Source organism: Gopherus flavomarginatus, chromosome 4 (assembly GCF_025201925.1).
Source record: "Gopherus flavomarginatus isolate rGopFla2 chromosome 4, rGopFla2.mat.asm, whole genome shotgun sequence".
Lineage (NCBI taxonomy): Eukaryota > Metazoa > Chordata > Testudines > Testudinidae > Gopherus > Gopherus flavomarginatus.
In genome coordinates this window covers 2,242,531-2,267,462 of record NC_066620.1, presented here as the reverse complement: position 1 = coordinate 2,267,462, position 24,932 = coordinate 2,242,531, and the positions used below count along the sequence as shown (strand labels likewise).

General features: G+C 42.2%; 1 protein-coding gene and 1 long non-coding RNA gene across 14 annotated transcripts in view; one reads left to right on the top strand and one right to left on the bottom strand.

Annotated features, from left to right (window-relative positions):
* The window catches only part of LOC127049898 (uncharacterized), a 201,298-nt gene extending 194,719 nt beyond the window's left edge, over window positions 1-6,579 (top strand). The window contains exon 4 of the long non-coding RNA XR_007774098.1: window positions 1,982-6,579. This is a non-coding gene — a long non-coding RNA (uncharacterized LOC127049898). The remainder of the gene's footprint in view (window positions 1-1,981) is intronic.
* Window positions 1-24,932, bottom strand: part of BCL2L11 (BCL2 like 11) — an 81,575-nt gene that overhangs the window by 34,771 nt on the left and 21,872 nt on the right. For 12 of the 13 annotated variants that reach the window (XM_050951258.1, XM_050951253.1, XM_050951254.1 and 9 more), the window contains one exon: window positions 16,761-16,873. In XM_050951258.1, coding sequence (XP_050807215.1) covers window positions 16,761-16,873 — 113 coding nt within the window. Of the gene's footprint in view, window positions 1-15,122; window positions 15,226-16,760; window positions 16,874-24,932 lie in introns of all 13 variants that reach the window. The other variant, XM_050951255.1, reaches the window with a different exon arrangement.

Below are 24,932 nucleotides of genomic sequence, written 5' to 3'. Positions count from 1 at the left end.
AATGGGTAAAATCTGGTAGCTGTAATTTATTTAAGAAAACCAGTGATTTGGTGTAATTCATGCTAAGAAGTTAAATAAAGTTAAGGGCAATCTGTGCCAGAACTAATGAACTAGTGAACCTCCAATTGTTCTCAAGTGACTCCACCTGTGTAAACACTATTTAGCCTATATAACTGTGTAGAGACATCTGAAAACAACTTTGCTCTTTTCAGCTGAAAGGGGAAAATGTAAAATGGGGGAGAGGGAAATGATAAAAAACTGCACGTTTGTTATACAGTAGAACCTGAGAGTTACAAACAGGAATGGAGGTTGGCTGTAACTCTGAAACGTTTGTAATTCTGATCAAAACATTATGGTTGTTCTTTCAAAAGTTTACATTGACTTAATACAGCTTTGAAACTTAACTATGCAGAAGAAAAATGTTCCTTTTCACCACCTTAACTTAAACGAAACAAGCACAGAAAGTTTTCTTGTCAAATCATTTCTTTTCCAACTTTCCCTTTATGTTTTAGTAGTTTACATTTAACTGTGCTGATTTGTGTGCGTCTCTGCTGCTGCGCCCGATTGCGTACTTCTGGTTCCAAATGAGGTGCGTGGTTGATGGGCCAGTTTGTAACTCTGAGATTCTACTGTATTATGTTTTGACTATATTGAACTATTGGCAAGTTTTAGATGTGGCAAATCAGGAAAGCAAGCAGCTGATGGGACAGGAATGAAATAGCTGGCATGGGACATGAATACAAACACACCGAGCCGATTTGTTTTTCACTTCTATTACATATGACCACAACTTGGAAGACATTGTTCCAGGGTGACTAAACATATATAAAAATGAAGCACACAAACCAACTCTCTCAATAAAATCAGATTAACTGCTTCATTGTTAGGAACTGAAAACTATGCTGGTGATTTCCTTAATAATAATATTTGCCCATGAAGCCAAAAATGCTGTGAAATGACACAGGTACTGCCTTTTAAAATGAACACTTCCCCCTCTGTCTGCCTGACAGGCAGGGTAAGTAATTGTTTGGCTGGAAGCCTCTGGCCAGTTACAATCAGCACTGGTTTGAGACAAGTTAACAGTAATTATTCACACAAGGCAGTCAGCATCTCCCCAGATAGAGAAGAAAGTCTACAGCAGCTGGTGCAGTTTTCTCCAAGCTGCTTCGCTGGCTCTTGAGAACTTGCTTGACATAATGGAATTGCGATAAGGCCAGGGCATTTCCTCTCTGTATCTCGTAACAAGATGGGAGGAAATCAGTTTTCTGTATGCAATGCCTGCAGAGACACTTAACCACAGCATGCGCTGATCTTTTACACACTACTGATTTTGCTCCAGTTTCAATATTGACTTGTCATACGTTTACTGAAATAAACTTAAAGTTTTATTTTCAATTGGGGCAATAAATACAAGTGAGATTTTTAACATCTGCTCAAAAGAAAAAGTAAGTTTCCTAGAGTACAGCCTAGTGAACTGACCCCAATGGAACAGGAAGTTGAACGTCTGGACCGTTAACTAGAACTGGCAAATGCCAAACAGGGCTTGTGTGTGTCCGTTATTAACAGAGGATATGTTTGAAGTTTATCTGTAGAAGAAAAACTCTTAGACCTGTGTCCTTCCTTCATATGATTTATAAAGGAGGCTGTTGGTGAAACCTGCTTAATTTGGAGAAGAAATAAGTTTTGTTCAAACTGTTCAGCTTTGTTCTTTATTTGAGTGAAACATTTAACTTTTAGTTAAGTTTTGATACCTAACTATCTAGCACCCCCCACCCCCAATACCATGTCTCTTAAAGTAAGGGATGAATAACCTTTCAATCTACATTTCTATGCCCTCAAAACATTAGCAAGACAAAACCCAATTTTTGTAGTATTTCAAAGGCAAAACAAAACTTTTTTAAAATAAGTCTGTAATGTGTAAAGATGTCATGAAATAAAATTTTTAAAAAGGCACAAATCTATTTTATTTCCTTCTTTTCAGGCCACCCATAAGGACAAGATTACATAAAGCCACAGGCATCATTTGTGCTGCAACAATGGAGTCTCAGCTATGGGAGAGACCTTGGGCCTCTGTAGACAGGCTGAGGTGATGCATTCAGGTTCATTTGGTTAGTGGTGGAAGAAAACTTTTAGATGTAGGGATCACCCAACACTCCCTGCCAGAGGAATTAATGGTTTTAAAAGCCAGAATGTGGAAAGACTTAAAAAGGAAAATAAAAGCAACAGGAAATGAGGAAGCAGGCACACAGGAGGAAATAGGACCGGGGTGTCTGACAGACAACTTGCTCTTTACTACAGGTTTTTTGTCACCAGGGATAACTGTACCATTGACCAACCCCAATGTTAGAAAAATGAGAGACACCCGGAATTCAAGTAAATTGTAGCGGACTGCAGAATAATTAAAGTGTATCAAGTAATAAGGCTGAGTAAGACGAAAATATTGTGAATTAAAGAAAGTTATAATTCAGTCAAGGGAAATGTGTGTAAGCAAAGAAGAAACACTTGCTAGCTATGACCACATCCCCCAGAGAGGAGAAACAGGTGACCCTCTTCTCTTTAACCAGTTTACTTTTGACAGATGTCAACTATAGAAGCCACTACCAGTGAGCTGTTAGGAGAGAACTCGCTCGATGGCTCTTTCAGTTGGCTATTACTACTATAGGGTAAGGTTTCGAACATTAAACCCAAATAGGAATGGCCAAAAAGCAGACATTTTACCCAAAGCCTTTATCGGGGTGGGGGAGATCACCTAAGCAGTTTTAACTTGAAATGACATTGGGGGAGGGAGTTCCACAGACTTAAAAGTTAGTTGGGTGCAAAGGAAGGGGGCAGAGGCTGGAGAAGGAAGGGAACCACAGGGGGTTGGCATGTTCAAGGGAATAAGAATGATGGAGAAGAGGCTGGCAGCAGAGGGACTGTGATGGATGGGGCGAGGAGGTCAGAGGCAGTAACCCAGCAGTGAAAGGGTTCAATCCCACTTACATGCATATACACTCGATCAGCACAACTAACCAGAATAATATTAACCCTTAGAAAATGCAGTTTTCCAAGGATTCACTTCCCCACCTTAATCTAACGGACATGAAAGAATTATCCAGGCAAGAGTCTGGAATTTCATTCCACTTATGCCAAAATACCCAAATGAAAACAATCCACAGGAGTTCAATCCAGGGAAGCGAGTATGTAGAAAACACACAGACCTTGACAGCAAGCTGCTCCTTCAAAGACCTGTTGTGAGTGCCCGTTGTTACAACTTTTAGCTATGCATTCTGCTCAGTTTCCAGGTCTGAATGATGAAGTGAACCATCTCCACATCCACCGTTGGTAACTGCATTCGCAGACACTGCTGAGCTCTGGCACTCAGATGCTCTACAAGCAATGTATGACCTTACAGACCACATGAGCTGCAATACCTAGCCATAGGAACAGTGGCTGCTGTAAGAGGATTCCTAATGAGGGAAGTGACCTGTCACTTTTTGAAGTTGTTATGCCAATGCCTTTCATTCCTTGTTCTTTTCTTTAACATGCCGTCATTTGCAGCTGGTCAAATCACAATATATTGCTCTCCTAGACTAAGCAAAGGAACATGCTGGCAAACAGGACATCACGCTGAAGCTGACATCACTGCAGGATTCCCAATCTCCGTTCATGAGTTCATTCAACAGAACGTTTAGGGTGGCAGATATCCAACTATTGTGGGGAGGGGATGAGGGAAAAAAGTTAACAATATAGAAGGAAAAACATCAGGAGCACGGATAGTCGGAAATTTAAGCACAGGCCTGTAGCCAAGAGGAGGCATTGGGAGAGGTTTCCTTTCTACTGGGTCAAGCCATATTAACAGCAATGATCAGGTCATACTGAAGTGACCCTGCTGGCTCATCGCTGGTTACTTCCTCCCAGCTCAGATGAGATGGTGGAAATGGAACTAGCCAGCAGAGGCCACTGTGTTATCCAGTCCAACGTCCGCTAGTGCAGAGCTCCAAATCCCTAGAGACAAGGAAAAAGGAAGTATAATCCTGATGTCAGAAGCGATCAGACTTGGGTGGGAAGTCCCAGCTTGTGCAAGAGCAGGAACAGCAGGCTGGAAGCAGTGGCAAAGCCAGACAGCCTGAGAGCTGGGAATGAAAAGCTGAGACACACACAGGGAAGCAGCACGTTGCTGCTGGCTGAGGACACAGAGCAGCAACTTGCAAGTAAAGTCATGGGAGTGGACAGCGTGGCTGGGCCCCAATGAGATATGGACAGGAGGGAAGAACTCTGGCTGGGGAATGGTATTTAGTCCTGAGGGCCCAATTACCTTTTATACCCTTCTGCTGGCCTATCCTTAGGGCTTGAGTCTGTTGGGTTGATCTTTTACAGAAACTGTTGACATCACTGTCCTAAACTATTACAATATTTCTAAGGTTAAAATAATCAGGCTAAATACAGTAAGAAAGGGCAGGGAGAGGGGGCATAAGATTACTTTTAAAAAGTCCAGTCCAGGACATCGTTAAGGGACTGGCAGGAAATGCATAGACTTGGCAGAGTCATGCTCTATTTTCATCCTATTCTACACTAGATGCTCACATCTGCTTTTACTGTCACTGACTTTCCACCTGGCACCCTAAGCTCATGTGATTCAGCTTGTGGGAACCCTTATGTCTTTATATCATGAGCAGTATAGGATCTAACAAAGATGAACAAAAAATATGAGTCAACGATCTCTTTTGAAGCAACCAGGGTTTAATACTATCCTCTTCCCATGGAATTCTAAATTGCTTCGATCGCAAGCCATGATAGAAAAGAGTGAGCGACACACACGGCTGTATTCACCAGATCTCAGCTGTAGTAATGTGAATTTTAGTGTAGCCTGCTGGTTTCTTTGCATACGCTGCCTAAGGCAGAACAACTGCATCATTCACAAAAACAAGAGCAGGGCAACAGCAGTGAAGAGACAGACAATGTACTTCAGGAGAGGAGTTATTTGTTCTAAAACAGTCCTGTAGAGCCTAAACAATCTTAATAGGCAGGCACAGCCACCTAAAAAAGTGACGACTTATTCTGAACAAAAACAAGCTTCAATACCTTTCTTTCTCTGTGCTATACTCTTGTAAAATAAGATACACTTTATATTTAGTGCAGGAAATTCATGCCTGTACATGCCCTGGAGAATAGCAGAAATTATGCCCTTGACACAAAGATGAGATGTTTTTCTCATGGCTCTATCTAGTCGTATGACATAATGAATAGTCATTAAATGTACACAGTTTCCAATGTAGAGTGCAAGAGGAGACTTTTCCCCTTTTGCCCCGCTGACACTGAAATATACCCGGGCTCTCTAGTCCATCTGCATATCCCCGTGCCACAAGATTAGCACCGTTAGAATGCTGGCGGTCGAATGCAGCCAGACAAGATTGCCCATTGCAACAGACTGAACAGCAGGATTTGCAGGCCTGCAGCCTGCCAGGTCTATTCTCCTCCCCTTTGTGACAGATGTCCAGCAAATTACACAGGCAGAAGAGATCCTGCACTGAGCCTCTAGCTGAGCAACTTCACGCAGTTCAGCAGCAGATTAGGCAGACAGAAAAAACGGGGTTTGAGACAAAAGAAGAGAAGTGAAGATTTATAATACAGGTATGAGTACATGGGAGGAGACAAACAAGGAAAGATCTTGTCTTGCCAGAAAGAGCACCTCCTGTCAGACAGAGCATTTCACAGGCAGGGATTCACTACAGGATTCCACTGACTAAGGCCCCAGTCTACACTAGATACTTTTGCCTATAGAACAGTGTCAGTTAGGACAGGGATTTTGAGGTTTTTTGGAGTGCATAACATTTCTGTGCTGGCAAAGCCCTGGTGTAGTCGCAGTTATCATAGCAGTGCTTTCGCTAGTAAAGGTTATTTTGCCCACCAACCCATTATAAAAGTATTGTTTAGCCTGTATTATCTGCATCTACACTAGCAGGGTTTGCCAGTACCGGCAGACCCGGGTCTCGGCAGCCACCATCCCAATTTTAATCACTCAAATAAGGGAGGTTATTTTCAAGCACCAGTACTGTGCAGAGATGTACAGCTCTTTACCCATTCATTGTCAAAGTGTTTGGTCACTACTGATTTAAGGAATCTCCAAAAGTAGGGCCAAAATTTAGTTTTGTTATTTTAAGTTTAAAAGACATAAGAACATTCTTCTCCAAGGCTGGAGATGAGAAAGCAGCAGCAGCATTGTGCTTGCAAAGCAGAAAGTGAAACTGACCAGAGTAGTTTCACCCTTCAAGCAGACTGAAGTGCAAACAAGGAACAGCACAAATGGCCATTAGATTGCTAGAATTCTTTCACTTTTAATACTATAAGGCGGGTAGGAATGCCAGGTAGGAATGGTTTGAAAATACAAATTTTCAACTTGGGAAAAGTTGCAACCAGAGCCATCCGATCCATAGGATGGACCAGAACAGCCATCCTGGGCCCCGCACTTTGGGACATGGGGTCCAGGGTGGTCTGAGGGATTAGCAGGGGGCCCGGTGCTGGCAGCAGTGAGCGACCCAGTCCCAGCCCGCTCCGCTGGCTCCCAGCATCGCTCAGGGGCTTGGGGGAAGGGGTGGAATGGGGTGAGGAGGGGGCAGAGCAGGAAAGAGGCTTGGGGGAGGGGGGCAGGGCAGCGGCTTGGGGTGGAATTGGGGCAGAAAGAGGCGAGGCGGAGTGAGGGCAGGGCCTGGGCTGGAGGTGGGGGGGGGGGTTGTCCCAGGCTCTGCACCCCCCTAGGGGCTGCCCTGGGTGCAACTCCCAGTTGCCTTATACCAGTGGCTCTCAACCTTTCCTGATTATTGTACCAGAAATCTGATTTATCTTCCCTACCCCCAAGTTACACCTCACTTAAGAGCTATTTGCTTATAAAATCAGACATAAAAATACAAGTGTCACTGCACACTATTACTGAAAAATTGCTGACATTCTCAAATAAATCAATTGGAATATAAATATCATACTTACATTTCAGTGTACAGTCTGTCAAGCAGTATAAACAAAGCATTGCCTGTATGACATTTTAGTTTATAATGACCAAGCTAATGCTTTTTAGTAGCTTGTTGTAAAATAGGCAAAAATCTTTAGATGAGTTGATTTCCCCCCAGAAGACATATGACTAACCTCAGGGGTATGCGTACCCCTGGATGAGAACCACATGCATTCTCTCTCTCTCTCTCTCCTGGAATCAGTACACTCAAGAAAAAAAATATCACACAAAGCCCCTTCCTATTTTTAGCCCCTTGGGGTAGGGACCAGCTTTTTGTTGTGTTTGTACAGCGCTGAACACAGTGTTGCTCCAGTTTGTGCCTAGCGCCCCAGGCAATGCAGTAATACAAATTGTTATTTTAATTTCCAGCAGGATAAAAGGTGCCTCTTTAGCACGGAGTACCTGACAGCAATCACCGACACACACACACACACACACACACACACACACACACATTACCTCCTCACAGCTGAACCTAACAGAACCTCACCAACAACCCCCCCCCCCAAACCCTATGACAGAACTGCCTACCCCCGCTCCCCACCTCAGTCCCATTGAGGCCCCAGCAGATGGAGAAGCTGTGCACAGCACACTGAGGCTATGTCTACACCTGCAGAGTTTTTGCGCTGTCAGTTTCACCGGTGATAGGGAACCCACAATAGAAAAGCGCTGGTTTGTGTCCTCACTCACTTCCACAGGTGTCAGAGAGTGTTCACGTTTGCAGTACTTCCATCGCTAAGCAATGAGGGCAGCTATCTCACAGTGCAGCTCTCTCCATTTGGAGGATAGGTCTTGAGGGAAGGGGGTGATCTTGGGGCATGCTGGGTCCCTGCACTGCCTCCTGTCCCCAGACACTGATGAGCTCCAGTAGCTCAGCACTGATCCAAGCAGGGGATTGTTTGCTCTGTGGAGCAGCCATTGTCTCCTGGCCAGCTAAGTCAGCACTTGCCAAGAAACCAGGAAGAGGAGTTTCAAAGTTCCCAGGGGTTTACAGGGGAGGGGGGGACGTCTGTTTCCCTGGCCAGCAGCTCCACTGCTCTGACATCAAAGTGGTCACCTAGGCCCTGTGGGATATCCTGAGGAGGCTCAAAGCTCTGTAAACAGGGAGAATGTGTCTTCACTTGCACATCACCGCAAAAGGATCAGCGTTAAGAGCTGTACGCCTCTTGTGGAGGTGGTTTTCTGTTTGCGGTGCAACTTCTGAATTTCACTACAGAAAGTCATTGGCCAAGTGTAGAAGCTCCCATAGTTTTTGCGCAAAAAAGGGACATTTTGCGCTTTAAATGGCAAGTGTAGACATGCCCTGAAGGTCAGCACATCCAGACTGTTCTCAGACAGGGATGGCGGAGGATGAGGTTTGGGAGAGCAAGTTACAATGAGAACACAAAAACTGCTTGCCTTTCACTGCAGCACATCACATCAAACTCAAAGAAACACTAGGACTCTGAACACTCACCAGAGGACTAAACCTATTAGCTAGGAACAAAATACCAAACACATCCCACTTGACCTCACCCAGAGAAGTCCATGGTTTCCCAGCAGTTCTCTGGTGGTCCCCACGCCCCGCCAGCTACCAAGTATAAAAGAATAGCTTGAAACGAAGCTATGGACAGAGGGTAAGGAGGAAACAAATGGATTACATGGTATATTTGAAGCTCCAGCCGGGGATAACTGGCATGACATGAAGAGCTGCTCTTTCCTCTCCCCTACATGCCTATCTACTTAGAAGGGGAGCTCCTCACTTCTCTTCCTCACAGAAGGGGGCACTCACTCTTATTGCCCTTCCCCAACCAAGCAAAGCAAGACAGTGATCTCACCCACCCATCCATCACCCAACAGCTTGGGGGAGGGGGCCCTGCAATTTGCTTCTCCACTCTCGGCAGCATACTGGCAGATGGCAATCCGAGTCAGTGGACAAAAGGGACTGTACACGTACAGTCAATGCCAACAGCCTTTTGCCTAACAGAAAATGCAAGGAATCAAGTGCTGAGCCAGTGCGCATTGCTGCACTCTGACACCTCTCTGACAGAGTGCTATTTTTGCACTGATCATTCACTCAGTCCCCTCTTTCTAACCTCACGACATAACTTCAGACTTTTGCACCATTAAGAATGTTTAATATCCCTCAATTTACCTCTCGATTTTATACAAAATAAAAACATTTGATCCTCCCTCCAAAACAATTCAATGACAAATTAAACTGTAGTCAAAATCTGTGGTATAGCCATGTCTGGTGGTGGCGTTTTGTTCCCCCCGACCCCGAAGCAACCAAAAAAAAGCACACCCATTTTTTTTATTTGAGAGCCAATATTGCAATCAGCCCTGTTCAATGATTATTGTCACTTTCAGACCCATTTGCTATGATAATTAGAACATATATACAACTTTTAAATCTATAAAACATTCTACACTGGCTTTCAACTGGCAATGGAGACTGAGTTGAGCACTTTATGGACAAAATTGCATGTTTAAGTTGTAATTTCCCAGATACTCCTCCTTAAAGAAAACAAAGGGCTTAATGACTCAACCACTGAAAAACAATTACATTTCTTCCTACAGTAACAAAAAAGGCTGCAATATGCAAAACAACAACTGTGGCAATATTTAGGAGGAGATAATCCACTGATGTCAGTGCCAGTAAGTTTAGGGAACTATGAGCAGGCACATTATTCATATGCTCTGAAAGCCCCCAATTTGATGAGAGACAGCACTAAAGTTTATGCAGAGTGCACCACACGCCATCTCCAAGGCTCATAAAGACCACACTAAGAATGATAGAAATGAAAACATGAACCAATTTTACTCCTGTCCATTTTAAAATGGACCAAGAAAAATTACTAGCGACTACACTCACACAAACCTGAAGAGCTCTGCGTGGTTTGCAAGCTTGTCTCTTTCATCAAAAACAGTTGGTTCAATAAGAGATATTACCTCACCCACCTTGTCTCTAAAATCTGAGGACCAGCATGGATACAACACTGCATATACCCACACATCACACAAAAGTTACACCTAGTGTCTTGAATTTTCTTTAGCTTGTATAAAGCATTAAAGTTGGCAACTGTAAGGAACTGACAAGGAGGAAAACAGAAGTTTTAAAAGAAGTATCTTAAGACAGAAACAGTATCTAGGCCTTGAAAACAAAAAAGTGCATGAGAATCAACAGCTGTAGAGTGAATATAACTAGACTCTAGTCTCTTCTATGCTCTGAAAACTCCTGTTCAGGGTTGTTAAAATGCGAATTTTGGCCTTGCCTAAAAATGTTGCCTCTAGAAAGGGCTACAACACTTTGGATTCTGGGTTGCTGCTCCTCCATTGCTATAGCAGATGTCTATATCTCTTCAGTTAGCAACCCACCTTTGCTAAACAGTCACTCTCCTAATCACAATCTGAGAACCCCTCGGATACTTTATCACTGTGGAAAGCAGAGAGGTAGTGGCAGGAGAGGGCTTCCAGTTCACCTGCTATCCATGCACAGGTAATAGCCCCTAGAAAAGCCACTTGGGCTGAGAACCAAAATGAAAATGCAGAGGCCAGTGGTTCCTAGTGAAAAATACAGCATTGAGGTTCCAAGGAGGGACAACCTATGCAGACTTTACCAAATCAGTTCCGCTAACCTGAAAATTCTGGTCACTAAGGGTCTCTCTACCCATGGCTGCCCATGTCAGCTGACTGGGGCTTGGGCTATAAAACTACAGTGTAGATGTCCAGTGCTGGGCTGTAGCCTGGACTCTGGGACCCCAGACATCTGCACTGCAATTTTACAGCCTGGTAGCCCAAGCCTGAGTTAGCTGAGAAAAGCCAGCTACAGGTGTTTAACTGCAGTGTAGAGATACCCTAAGGGGCAGAATCCTGCAACATGAGCCCTAGGATCAGAGATTGCTGAAACATGCCTTCTCTGCATGCTGAGACTTTTCAGCTTGTAATTCTGCTGACAGGCAAAGGAGGTGCACTTCAATCCTACCCCAGATCGAGCAATGTGAGAGGATGGCTGTCCTGTTCAGGGACTGCGCACTATAAAGGATGCCTGGGCGACTCACCAGTCTACCTGTACATCTCCTGTACAGCCAGCTAGCCGCATGGCTGCTAAGTTCTGATATCCTTCTCCATCTCTTCTAAGAGAGCCCTCTCCTCTCTGTCTGAAGTTCTCCCCTTTAGTTACAGATCAGGGGCCAGCCACCACAGCAGAGTCAGTCAGACACCATGTCCTTGAACTGAAACAAGGCTAGGCTCGCTGCTCAGAAGTCAAGGACCTTGATGTGGTCCTGTCTGGACCACATTTCCTTGGTGTTTCTGGATAGGAGAGCTGTTTCCCAGCTTAAGACTGACATTGGTGGTGATGATGTGACTCCTGCAAGGGCATATCTTTCAATAAATTCCCTGGACAGCTGCCACCACCAGGAGGACTTCTGAGAAGAACAGACACATGAAGCTCTGCTGAGTGGGGGAGAATTGATTCAGGAAAGTTCACAGGAGAGGACAGGAAAACCTCCTGGCCTATGGCAACAGTTCTGTGAGCCAGGTCATGACTTCCATTAACTGGGTCTGCATCTCCCTGAGCCTGATGACAATATCCAAAGGAGCCCCCAGATGAGCCTGCTTTTGTCTTGGTTTATCAAGTTTGTCTTGTTGAGCTGGAGGAAACACTATGGCTAGAACTGCTAATAAAGCTGACTCACTCATTAAAAGCCCCAAGCTGCCCATTATCCAGGTAAAGAATGGGGAGATTTTGTAATGGATAGCTGCAGGCACCACCATCATGATCTCCGAACAACCTCTCAGGGCTAGTGTTGGGCCAAAGAGAGAAACGGAACACTGAAAACGCTGAGGGTCTGTTGCAAACCGCAGGAATCCTTGATGAGCACTGAGGAAGTCTCCTAAGGTCAAACAGCAGCTGTGATGGACCAAGTGCTTTCTGTTTTGAGTGAACCTAGATGACAGAAGAATTGAGCCACTTGCGATCTAACACTAATTGGGCCCCTAGTGACCATGTAGAGCCTGTATACTATAGAAAGAAGTAAATTCCTAAAAATGTAGCTGGTATTTTGGAATGAGCTGGATTGTTTGGCTCTCCAGTAAGTGCTGCACAAAGCCCTGGTCATGGCTGTCCTTTCATCCTGATGGAAGGAGAAGGTACAAATCTACTAATCAATGGGGAAGGAAGAGAACTCCACAAAGTACCCTGCAGATGACTGGTAACACCTATTTTATCCTCTGTAGTAAAGGCTCCCAAAGGGGAAAAGAAAAAAGGCAGGAAATTTACTTCTCATTCTTGGCATAAATGGTCAGAGGTAAAGAGTGGTGTTCCCCAGGGGTCTGTACTGGGACCTGACCTATTTAACATATTCATAAATGATCTGGAAAAAGGGGTAAACAGTGGGGTGGCAAAATTTGCAGCTGATATAAAACTACTCAAGATAGTTAAGTCCCAGGCAGACTGCGAAGAGTTACAAAAGGATCTCTCAAAACTGGGTGACTGGGCAACAAAATGGCTGATGAAATTTGATGTTGATAGATGCAAAGTAATGTACATTGGAAAGCAATCTCAATTATACATATAAAATGATAGGGTCCAAATTACTGTTACCACTCAAGAAAGACGCTGGAGTCATCATGGATAGTTCTCTGAAAATATCCACTCAATGTGTAGCGGCAGTCAAAAAAGCGAACAGAAGTTTGGGAGTCCTTGAAAAAGGGATATATAATAAGACAGAAAATATTATATTGCCTTTCTATAAATCCATGGAACACTCATATCTTGAATTCTGCCATTTCATAGATTTTGGGAGGGAATGCTTTATCGATTTTTCACTCCTTTTGCCTCAGAATTGGTAATTTTTTCAAATCTTGGATAAAAGCACATCTTAAAACTTGTGATATAATGACCAAACATCTGTCTCTAAAAGCAGAGTCATCACAGCCATCTTAGTTATCACTTGCAGGTGAATGAGGAAAACAGCAGCAGATTAATTTCAGCGTTAACAAAACAGAACTGCAAGTACTAACTGTTTATTTAGAATTTAACTAACCAATTTAACTAACCGTTCAAGAAAGAGGCCAGAGCATTACTGTGGTCAGCTTAAGAAAAGACACATGCCCATGGTACAGCAACAGTCAAAAGGAGCAAACGGATTGTTTGGATGTATAAATGGGATTAAAAATGAAAATTATATAAATTAATTATATAATTTTCCAGTGCCTATCACAACCTTTTTATTTCAATTCTGATTTTCTCTTGAACAGACTACCAACAGGTATTAAAATGTGCTCAAGTCTATTAAAATCTTGTGACCTTACACAGATTTGAACATAAGCCCCTCTAAGAGAAAAACTTTTGCAACAACCCACACATCGTACTACTCTGTTTCTTTAAAATGCAGTTAGCACATGACTGAGAATGGGTCCAGTTGAAATACCACAGGATAATTATACTATCTTTAGACAGAGCAACAACACTATCCATTACCCTCTCGAAGCCCTATGGATTAATGTGTTTTATCTTTGGTGTCAGATGACTTGTCAAACTGTTACCATGTTCAATTACACAAAAATCCACCCTGGCTGAATCTCTTCGTATAATAAGTTGAACATGGTAACAGTTTGACAAGTTGACAATAATTGCAAATTTAAAAGTGGGTTTTTTAATTCAAATTTTTGTAATTTTAAATAAAAAACCATTTTAAAATCAAATTTTAGTATATTTTTCTTTGAAAACCTATTTCAAATTAAATTTGCAATTATGACAACTTATATCTTAAGATAATTAACAATAAATTGGAACAATATTCAAGCACTACATATTTACCACCAATGTTTTTAAAAAAACAGTTAACTGGTAGAAATCACTGGCTAAGCAGTTTGTTAGTGCTGATCCAACTTTTGTCAGAGACTAGTTTCATCATTACATTCTACTCTCCTAGCTCAGTTCAATGACTAGTTCAAAGTTGAGAAACCAAATGGGAGTTCAAAAAGCAGGAAAGCTTATTTTTCTCATCAAATCTCTGAATAAAACCAAGATGCGAGAGGATAAGATCTACTAGTTCTGAAACCTCGAAGGACACAGTAACCAGAAACTATCAGTTCCATTCACTCACCACAGATAATACTTAGTTCAATCAGCTAGTTTCAAATGCAAAGCATGTTTTGATGAACTTACTCCCCTCCACCTTACATATGCAGCACATTATTAGTTGTAACTACTTTAGCAATTTTAGAATGCAGAGTTCTGCACAGTTTTAATTTAATTCCAATTTCCCTCCAACTGCAATTTGACACAAATTATGCATAAAAATCTAGTAAATTTTTGAACATAAATGTAAAAATTAATAACCTCAATAAATATATGTTAAACTATACAATTGCTGAAATAAATGCATATAGCTGTAGTATATCTCCAAGGCCAGAAGATAGGATGACAAACAATATAGCATGAATGCATCCTGTGAATGTTCTTGTTCAAGATCTGATTCTAACCACAATCAAAGGAGAGACATTATATAATGTAGCACTATAGCCAATGAGATGTAGAAAACCTATAGTGGAAAGAAGTCAACAGTAATGACTCCAAAACACATTCCGCCAGTGCATAAACCTCAAAGAAAAAGAAAAATGAGAGAACCAGACCACACATCACAGAATATCCGTTGTGCCAGGCAGAATTCTCCAGTGGGTGGAACTAGGACTCCATTACCTTTTTTATTGGTGCTACAGCATGTACAATTGACTTGGGGAAAAGGAAACTCCCTCCCCCAACAACGATAGGATAATCCAGGTAACAAGAAAGAAAGTCTTTTCCATCAGCTTGTTCCATTAACAAAAAACTAAAAAGAAAAACAAATTAAAATACTTAGAAAAAGATTTTTCTTCAGATTGTGTTAATGTAGCTGTGGTATACGCTGCTAAACTCAGTATCTCACACAAAGTACTAGCAACATCAGGAGAGAACTAAGGGTGTACAGAGACCTAGATGACACACAAGAGAACAGTGAACAGGGCCCAGGGGGTCAAGAGGCAGCCTGGGAGAAGAACACGTTGCACTGAGATTGAGACAGTTGAAAGCCCCCAAAATGAAAGTATGGATTCTCTTTAAAAAAAAATTTTTTTTTAAATGAATAATCTTATGTCACTGACTTACCATTCATGGAAATCAGTTAAAAATCCAAGCAGTTAACATCTCATCTCTCACTTAATCGATAGGGACATCGGGTACCGGTGCACCTGTCTGCGCTGTTCTCGGCCTGCGGCACACAGCAGGTTAGTCTGCTGAGGGCAGTAACACTTTGGTCTAATTATGCTTGTTGGTTTAGCATGGCGGTAACTGGGCAGTGTTAGTGACCCGTGATACACAGGTCAGAGTAATGAATTGGTCATCCCTGCTAGCCTTAAACTTTATGACTATGACCTAGTGACACTTTGCTTAGTGTAGTTCTCCTCTCAAAAGAGTGAAAGGACAAGTTAATGGCTAGAAATTGCACATATAAATATGCAAGCAATGTAGAATTAATATTGTAAAGCCAAGTTGATCACTTTGACTTAATTCCTTCTAAAAAATAATTGTTAGCTTAGTTTTAGGGTTGATTTGTAATTTCAATTCTATCCGCTTTGCCTCATAGTCAAAGGCAGAATTTTACAGCATTACAATTGTATGTGGTTTTTTTAAAATGGTACCAGTACATTTTAAGATTGAAAAATAAGATGAGAAAAGTTTCAAACACACTGCAGGAGGGGAGCAGAGTTGTGTGCAGGGAAGCACATGTCTGTAGAGGGTGCCTAGGTCAGAGCAGGGCTGTGCTGGAGTGCCAAGGGAGCAGTGGCGAAGTCCAAGGACTGCCACCTCAGCACTGAGGTAACCAACTGACCCAGAACTATTCCATCCCAGTTCCTACATCTCCACTCACCGCCCATGTCCCCACATCCTGGCTGTTTGCCCTACAGGCATCCCACATATGACTGCCCACCCCTCATAAGAGCAGAGGAGGAGCAAGAATGTGCCTGGGGAATGAGGAACAGCATTTGGGGCGACCTTGGGGGCAACTGGCCGTGAGGGGGGAGGACATGCAGGAGAAATAACAAGACATATCTTTAAATTAAAGATGATGGTGCTGGATCATCCATTCAGCATCTAAAAAATCTGTCCATCAACATCACAACACAGAAACAAAAATTGTTGCATTATTTTAAAAATATAAAAAGCAGCCTCTGTCTGAGAGACTCTCAGCCTATGGGTACGTGCATAGTTTGGGGGTTGTGGGAGCAGTGGTGTTTTAGATACATAAGTAAAAGAAAAGCAAGAGTCACCAGAGTTTCTTAAAAGGCCCCGTTTTAATGAGTTTTAACTCAAACTAAATTTGCAGGTTTACCTGAAAAACTAAATGTACCCCTCTCCCCCCACACACACACACAATTTTTACTCGCAGATTATGGTCTTGATCCAGCAAAGCACTTAAACATGTTTGAAAGCATTTTGATGGCTCTGGGTACTTTAAATTAGGGAAAGATAGATACACTGTATACATCACAGAGAAGAGGCTGAATCCCAGTTTTAAGTGAAAAATTCAAAATAACTTTCAGTATGGAGTCATGACTAGTGCTTCTGTAAGGTAGTATTACCCACATCTACACAAATGTTTATGTTATGCACATCTCTGTACATTTGGAAACATGAAACATTTGCAACAAGACGTATTTCCAGAAATTATTATAAACCTTTTCCCTTTCAAAGTTTGCATGCAAGGAAACAGAAAATTAAAAAAATACAATAAAATAAAGTTACCCTTCTTGGGCAATAGGAAGCATTAAACTCATCTCCAATACGCCGCAGTTCCTGTGCAATCCATATTTCCGGCTGCATGTCTTCACGTATTGAGGGAGACTCCCACCTGGAAGCTGCATTAGAACAAAAATAAAGAGTACTTTGAAATTTCCAAAAGTTACTTGTTGAAATTAAAGTACAATAGGAAAAAAAAATCTATTAAACTTATTCTGTCAAAAGTTTGTGGACTAAATTTTTGTGAATGCAGTTTAACAACAAAAAACCTAAGAGTACAATCACTGGAAGCTGCATAAGACAGCAATTGAAAATTATTTACCTGCAAGTCTGCTTCTCTGAAGATACCAGGCAATCAGAGTTCTCACTCTTTGGTCTTAGCTTTCTAGTTTGACACAGGTAGATCTACCGCAGCTCTTATAATTTTGATCTGAGGGCAGCGGTAGTAAGGTAAACCATGAGCCAGACTCATACTAACCTTTGCATGCCACCCACAGAGGTAGAAAACTACTGCCCTCTAAACATTTCAGTCAGTTCCTTTCATTGCAGACAGTGAAGCTCACAAAGTAAGAGTTACAAAGGGATCTCACAAAACTGGGTGATCAGGCAACAAAATGGCAGATGAAATTCAGTGTTGATAAAGGCAGAGTAATGCATAATTCCAACTATACATACAAATGATTGAGGTCTTTATTAGGTGTTACCACTCAAGGAAGATCTTGGAGTCACTATAGACAGTTCTCTGAAAACATCTGTTCTGTATGCAGTGGCAGTGAAAAATACTAATAGAATGTGAGGAATCATTAGGAAAGGGATAGGTACTAACATGGAAGATATCATAACACCACTCTATATATAGTAATACTGAGACTGAGGCTCGCAAGCCACAAGATACTCTTTAATGTGTCACCTACGGCTCTTTGCAGCACAACATTAAAACACTGTGTGATTTAATTATTAACCCATCTAAGTTTTTAACTAATCAGGATGCTTTTAACTATGTTATTAACTAACTGTAGTTGATAAAATACTTTCAGTCATTTTGCCATGAGAAAAAACACACACACACACACACACTAAATATTTCCCCTCATACTGTTTAAATATGATTATATAGTACTACAGTAAATAAAACAATGAATTCACATTGCTGTGGCTCTTTTGGGTAATGCTGATCACAAATTTGGCTTCTGAACCACTGAGGTCTGAGTATCACTGGTATAAATCCATGGTATCCCCACACCTTGAATACTGCATGCAGTTCTGGTCACCCCATCTCAAAAAGATACATTAGAAATGAGAAAAGTACAGAGAAGGTAAATAATAATGCTTAGGGTTAAGGAACAGCTACCGTCCAATGAGAGAGTAAAAAAGGCTGGGACCGATGAAAAGAGACGACTAAGGGGGGGAAATGATAAAAGTCTATAAAATCATGAATGGTTTAGAGAAAGTGAATAAGGAAGTATATTTACCCCTTTGCACAAGAACCAGGGGTCACCCAATGAAACAAGCAGCAGCATTTAAAACAAAGAAGCACTTCTTAAAGAAATGCAGTTAACTTGTAGAATTCACTGCCAGGGGATGTTGTGAAGGCCAAAAGTGTAACTGGTTCAACAAAGAATTAGGTAAGTTCATGGATGATAGGTCCATCAATGGCTATTAGCCAAGATGATCAGGGATCAACCCGATGTTCTGAGGCTCCTTAAACTTCTGATTTCCAGAAGCTGGGACTGGATGACAGGGGATGGCTCACTGGATAACTGGCATGTTCTGTTCGTTCCCTCTGAAGCATCTGGCACCGAACACTGTCAGAAGACAGGTTATTAGGCTACACAAACCATTGATCTGACCCAGCATGCAGGGCCGGGTCCAGGCACCAGCTCAGCAAGCAGGTGCTTGGGGCGGCCAAGGGGAAGGGGCAGCACGTCGGGCTCTTCGGTGGCAATTCAGCAGCGGGTCCCTCGGTCCTCTCGGAGGGAGGGACCTACCGCTGAATTGCCGCCGAAGAAGAAAGTGGCGTGGTGGAGCAGGCACTGATCGCGGCTTTTTTTTTTTCCTCCTCCTTCTTCCCATCGCTTGGGGCAGCTAAAACCCTTGAGCCAGCCCTGCCAGTATGACCATTTTTACGTTCTTATAGTCTTCTAGCTTCTGGCCAGCCAAGCTATAATGAGAAGTAAATACTTGGAGATATACCAATCTCCTAGAACTGGAAGGGACCTTGAAAGGTCAGCAAGTCCAGCCCCCTGCCTTCACTAGCAGGACCAATTTTTGCCCCAGATCCCTAAGTGGCCCCCTCAAGGATTGAATTCACAACCCTGGGTTTAGCAGGCCAATGCTCAAACCACTGAGCTATCCCTCCCCCACACTAGAACAGCACTGCCCACACTGATTGGTATGAAAAACAGCAAGAAGTTGAGTGGACTTCCTAAGGGCTGTAGTCTGCCCCAAATGAAACTGAGCCCCACAGACCTTTTGACACTGAGCACATGAAGAAGGGCCTCATGGAGAGGAACAGAAGGCATGACAAATGTTGGCAGGATGAAAAACTCAATGGAGTGGAACTCTCAGACCACTGTGGGGAGGACTCTTCAGTGATTCCACAGCACCACCTTAAACCTGGTGTAAACTGGATTGGTCACGACAGCCTGAAGCTCACTCCTGCTGTGAGCTGAAAGGACTCCCAGCAAGAAAGCAACCTTCCATGCAAGATAATTAAGCTCACAGGAACTGAATGGCTCAAAAGAAACTTTCATCAGCTTTGTCAGGGTGACATCATTCTCCCCTAACACTGGGGGCTGTTTAACATGAGGTTTCAAATGTCAAACACTGCCTCAACCTGACAACAAGGATCTCCTAAGCCTCTAATTGGCTTATTTTGAGAAGCTCACCTTCCATATCACCGTGCACTGGTCTCCTTTGAATCAGTTCATGACAGGCTAAAATAGCTGCCAAATGTACGAGGATGGAGCTGGCCTTTACATCAGGAGGCAGGCAAGTAGTCTATCCACATGCGCTGAAGGGCAAAAATAAAAAACAGGAGCTAACTGGGGCCCGAATGCACCACAAACTTCCTTAATTTGTAATTTCAGGGCCTTCTGACAGTTGGCTTCCAAGACACCAGAAAGACCTGAGCCACCTGCCTAGATATCCCATGCCTGCAGAGCTCTACCCTCAGAAGTGCAGCTGCCAGTTTGGGAGAGAGGTACCCTAGTTGTGAGCAATAATCAGAGGTTCTCCCTTCCTGTAAATCATGCATTACACCATATAACAATGGCACTGTTTTAAAAGAGAAACTGGTTTCCCAAAAACCTGGTTGGCAGCAGCCTTTTGTTTTAAAACGCAAAACAAAAAAAATCCTATTATTCTGAACAGCCCAAATGTATAAGCAATGAAGAAAAATCTTCAACTGCTCAAAGTGCACTCTCCTCCTAAATTCTAAAAATGTGGTTCAAATCGGACAAAGGGATGCTGTGAAAAAAGCATCACAGGTTATAATTTTTAGTATTTTAATGATTCCCAATCCAAATGTGCTTTGCTTACAAGGAAAACCAAACATTCTACTTACTGATGAGTCCTGCAAATTGAAATGGACTCTCAAAATCAAGTTGGGTTCTTTCTGGCTCAGCCATTAGATACTAGTAAAAGATAGCACAGGACAAATTTTGTTTCCTGACACCTGTGCAACCCCGTTTTCTGGAAGCAGAAGCAAGGTGTATCGGGGCAGAATTGGTTCTGCAGTTTGTTAGCTGTTCTGTGGGTGTTGTGTGAGACAAGACAAAACCCAACTCACTCTCCCATAGCTGTGTTGTTTCTACAAGCCTATCGGTAGTATGAAGCAGCAAAACAAAGCATCACTAAAGTGATCACAAGGAATTCAGTGCACACAGAGTAACGATCTACTGATTACGGTGCCATTTTCCCCAGTCACTTTGCTGAGTAGAACCACATTTAATTAGTTTCTCTGCCTGTTGCAGGACACCTCTGTAACTTTCTCTTTTATTCCATCAAGACAACAATTTTAGGCTTTTAGGTTTCTTGGTCAAATAGTATTGCAAAGTCCAATAATAAAGAAAAAACCTTATTTTTGTTAACCTAGAAGTTAAAGTACATTGTAGGGATTTGGGGGAGGGATATTTATTTATATCTGCGAATATATTATTATTGCACAAACTAAAGAACTATTCCTCTTAGTTACAAAATTTTAACGTCTTCCTTTTATCAAGAATTTTAACAGAAAAACTAGATCGGGGGAAGGGTGCATTGGCTGCTAAAAGTGTGCCAATACATAATTTTTACATTTTAAAAAAATTATATATATATTAGTTGACAGCTTCATTACTCATTTTAAGAAACAGAATTTAAAGTGAACATAAAACCACAATTCTGAAACACTGAGAGAAATGATCAGCTTTTAACAGAATTTGGTGCATGCCACGTTGGAAAACAGATCTATGCTGATTGTCACAATCTGGGTCAAGACATCCCAGGACAGAGAACAGGTGATCTGAACCAAAGAATAAGCAACTGAATTAACTGATTGTATACAATATTATTGTACTATAAAAGTGCATTGAGAAAGACAGTACAAAAAAAACGGTGAGACACTGGTCATGAATATCACTTAGTGATGTAGTACGGGATGTGTATAAAGACTTGTGTGCTGGAAATATGTTCTTTAAATATGTTTGGGAAGCAGAGGCTAGATAAGCCTGCCTTAGACAAAGGACTGAATTTACTTATCTGGGGCAAGCTTTGTAAGCCATACACAATGAAAGTACATTTACATATGAGGTAACCCAAGCAATCAAGCTGTGGAGGAAACAGCTTGGTGAGCTCGCCAGGGAGTCTGAACCCCCAGGTGGTTTTCTTGGCTCCTGAGACAAAGACAACGGACTCTGGGAAATATAAGGGGAGCAAAAAGACATTCTGGTTATCCATCATGTAGGGGGCAAAGGGAACAGCAATCTTTGAGTCTGTGAACATTGGATCCTCTTTCCTCCTAGCGGGCTGGAGATGCTGGTAGCTTGACGTAAGTGAGAAGCTATTTTAGGCAAAGACAACTTGCTAGAATTGAGTTTTAGAAAGCATGTTTTGTTTTGCTTTTAATGATTTTCTGTTATCTCTGCTTAGTATCACTTAAATCTATGTTCTTTATTAATAAACTTACTCTTAGTTTTGCTACAAATCATCTCTGTGCTGTGTTTTAATGTAGAGTGTGTAGCCTCAGGGAGCCAGGCTAGTGCATACACTGCCTCTTTGCACACAGTAAACCTAATTTCTGAAAGTGTCCAGTGAGAAGGAGTGGATGCTGCACAGAAAAGTCTCTGGGGAACTCTGGAACCGGAGGTTGCTAGTGAGGCAGACAGACTGGTGTGGCAGGGACCTGACACAGTTTAACCCTCCAGCACAGCTCTTGTGCGGAGGCAGAGTGTGTTCTGGGTGCCTTGGTTAGAGTGTCACACTGACACAGGATATATTAACTGGAAATATACGCAGGGCTTTGGAGCTGTGCTCCAGTTCCGCTCCAGCTCCAGACAAAAACCTGCAGCTCCAGTCCGGGCTCCGCTCCAAAGCCCTGGCTATACGCTCAGACTCTAAGCAAGCATGACAACACTTTTTTAAACCGAGTATTTCACAAACTTGGCTAAAAAGCAAAAAGGAATCACAAGGGAATATACACAGCTTCCAATCTCAAAATATTCAAAGGATTAGTAAGGCAGTAAAAAATGGGGGAGGAGGACAATCATCTAAGTAACTGTCTGGCTCCAGTCTTGCTGGAAAATTTATTTTTGAGCCAAACTAGTATTTGCTTGCTCAGATATATATTTTGTTTTCATGTTGTAGTAGTGACAGACTAGTACCAATCAACCTTCAGTGTGACGGTTTTATCAGGCACAATTTTATTCATTTTGTTAGCTGCTGAATTTCATTCAGCAAAGTCCTCATGATATTTGATGGGAACATTTTGGCACTGTGAAAACAACTCAAAGGAGGATGTGGAGGAGAATAAAAACCAACTTACATGAGCCCAACTGGCCTAGGCAATTGCCTTCCCCAGAAGAAGTTACAACTAAACCAATGTAGTTTCTCAATGCTAAAAAAATCAAGTTTCAGCCCAGTGTTAAAACATGTAGTTCAGATACCCTCATGTAACTAAGTTTTTAACCAACTAGGTAACAACCACATTAAAAGAAAGCAGAGTGGGAGAAAGGGGTGGGGGTTTAGGGAAAGAAAAAACAAAAATACTGTTTTAGTTTGAGAACCACTTTAAAAGGGGCATTAATGGAATAGTAAAAAGTTAATGGGAGAAAATATACATCTCTCTGTTCCAACGTTCTCCCCTAAAGGAGGTTTTATGAGCCTTTATATAGGCTTCAAATGATAAAAGTTCAGCAATTCAAGAAATTAGTATCATGGTTAGGTGGCTGAGAGTGAAATCAATCTGAGGTTTTCAGAAAGGACTTTCTGTGGTGCTGCCAAATCACAAAATCAGAAGTGTCAAGTCATAATTAGCCACGCAATCAGGCAGAGATAAACTCTCAACATTAATTTAACACTTGCTAGCCACCGAATAACTTTCACCATCATCACACAGGAGCAGTACTAGTCATATCATGACACACTTCAGTACTCTAAATCAGAGTGCATCTATGGGGGGAGGGAGAAAAAAGTAACCTATTCCCTCAAGAAACTAGCATCCCAGCAACATAAAAAACCCAGACTCATGAAAATATTGTCCCTAATTACAATATTCAGAAATTGGACATTCATCTGATCACCCACCAACACATACAAATATTCCATTTTCCGCAAAATGTTTTCTGAAGCTGGTAGTGAGCACTTCTACTCTAAGCGTTCATCTACATAGGAGATTTTTCCAGTTACTGGATATAACGCAATTGTGTGGGCACTCCTGCTCCAGGATAAGAGTCACTTTTTTGACTTAGCATAAACTGCTTCCAAAGCAATATTACAAAAACCCCAAAGGCAGGCATCATCATACTGGAATAACAGTGTCTGCAGGGGAATTAACTGGTGTAACTACATCATTGTAATTCACACCCTCTCTCATGCTGGTAGAGCTTCCCTACTTAGACAAGCCCTAAGGCCCATAGCTGCAAAGCTACTGGGTCCCTTACTGCCATGTAAGCACTGGCCCAGGATTTGGATAACAATTCTTGTTTTCCAACAGATCTAATGCCAACAGATAACTTACGGAGACACTTGGAGGAACACTGTTCACACTTCTATGTCTGATCATTTTTAGTGCCCGTTTTTAAAAAAACCAAACTTCATGCACACAAATGCAAACAAGATAATCATTTAAGAACTCATATGCTCCTGCTTATTCTGCATGTAAGTGATTCCAGACATGAAAGATCATTGCTGTGATGAGAAAGGATCAGACCAGAAAATGCCAAGGACTTCAGGTGAGGAATAAGTAGCAGGAAGCACACCAGCTAGAGAAACAGAAATCTTGTTTATTACCAAGTGTTCTTGTGCAAAAGGAGACAAAAAACCACATAGAACACCTCTACCCCGCTATAACATGACCTGGTATAACATCGGTTCGCATGTGGCAGTGGGGCTCCGGCAGCACTTTAAAGGGTCCGGGGCTCTGGCTGCTGCGGGGAGCCTCAGGCCCTTTAAGTCACTGCTGGAGTCCTGCCGCCGCTACCCCGGCGGGGCTCAGCCGACAATTTAAAGGGCCCAGGCTCCCCAAAGCGGCCGGAGCCCGGAGCTCTTTAAATCACTGCCGAAGCCCTGCCACCACTACCCTGATATAACAGTGTTTCACCTATAACACGGTAGGGATTTTTGGCTCCCCACAACTGCGTTACATCAGGGTAGAGATGTATTTCTCAGTTTTCCATAAGGCATCAGCTTTGGTTAGAAAGCACAGATGAAACAATATTAATTGCACCACGTCATATCTGTTTACAGTTTACCCTGCGTTCTCCCCACAATCGACACATGCCATTTTCAGGCTCTTCTTCCTCAATCTTGGTCTTTTTGTTTTGTTTTTACGTAACACTCAGTTTCACTGCAAGGTACAGGCTATTTTCAACTCAGGGGAAAACTATTAGTTAAACTAATGTTTTATAGATATTTATTTTTGCAATTTTTAAATAAGCGCCGAGAGAAGGTTAAGAAGGAATCTTAGCTGAGTAAAGAAAC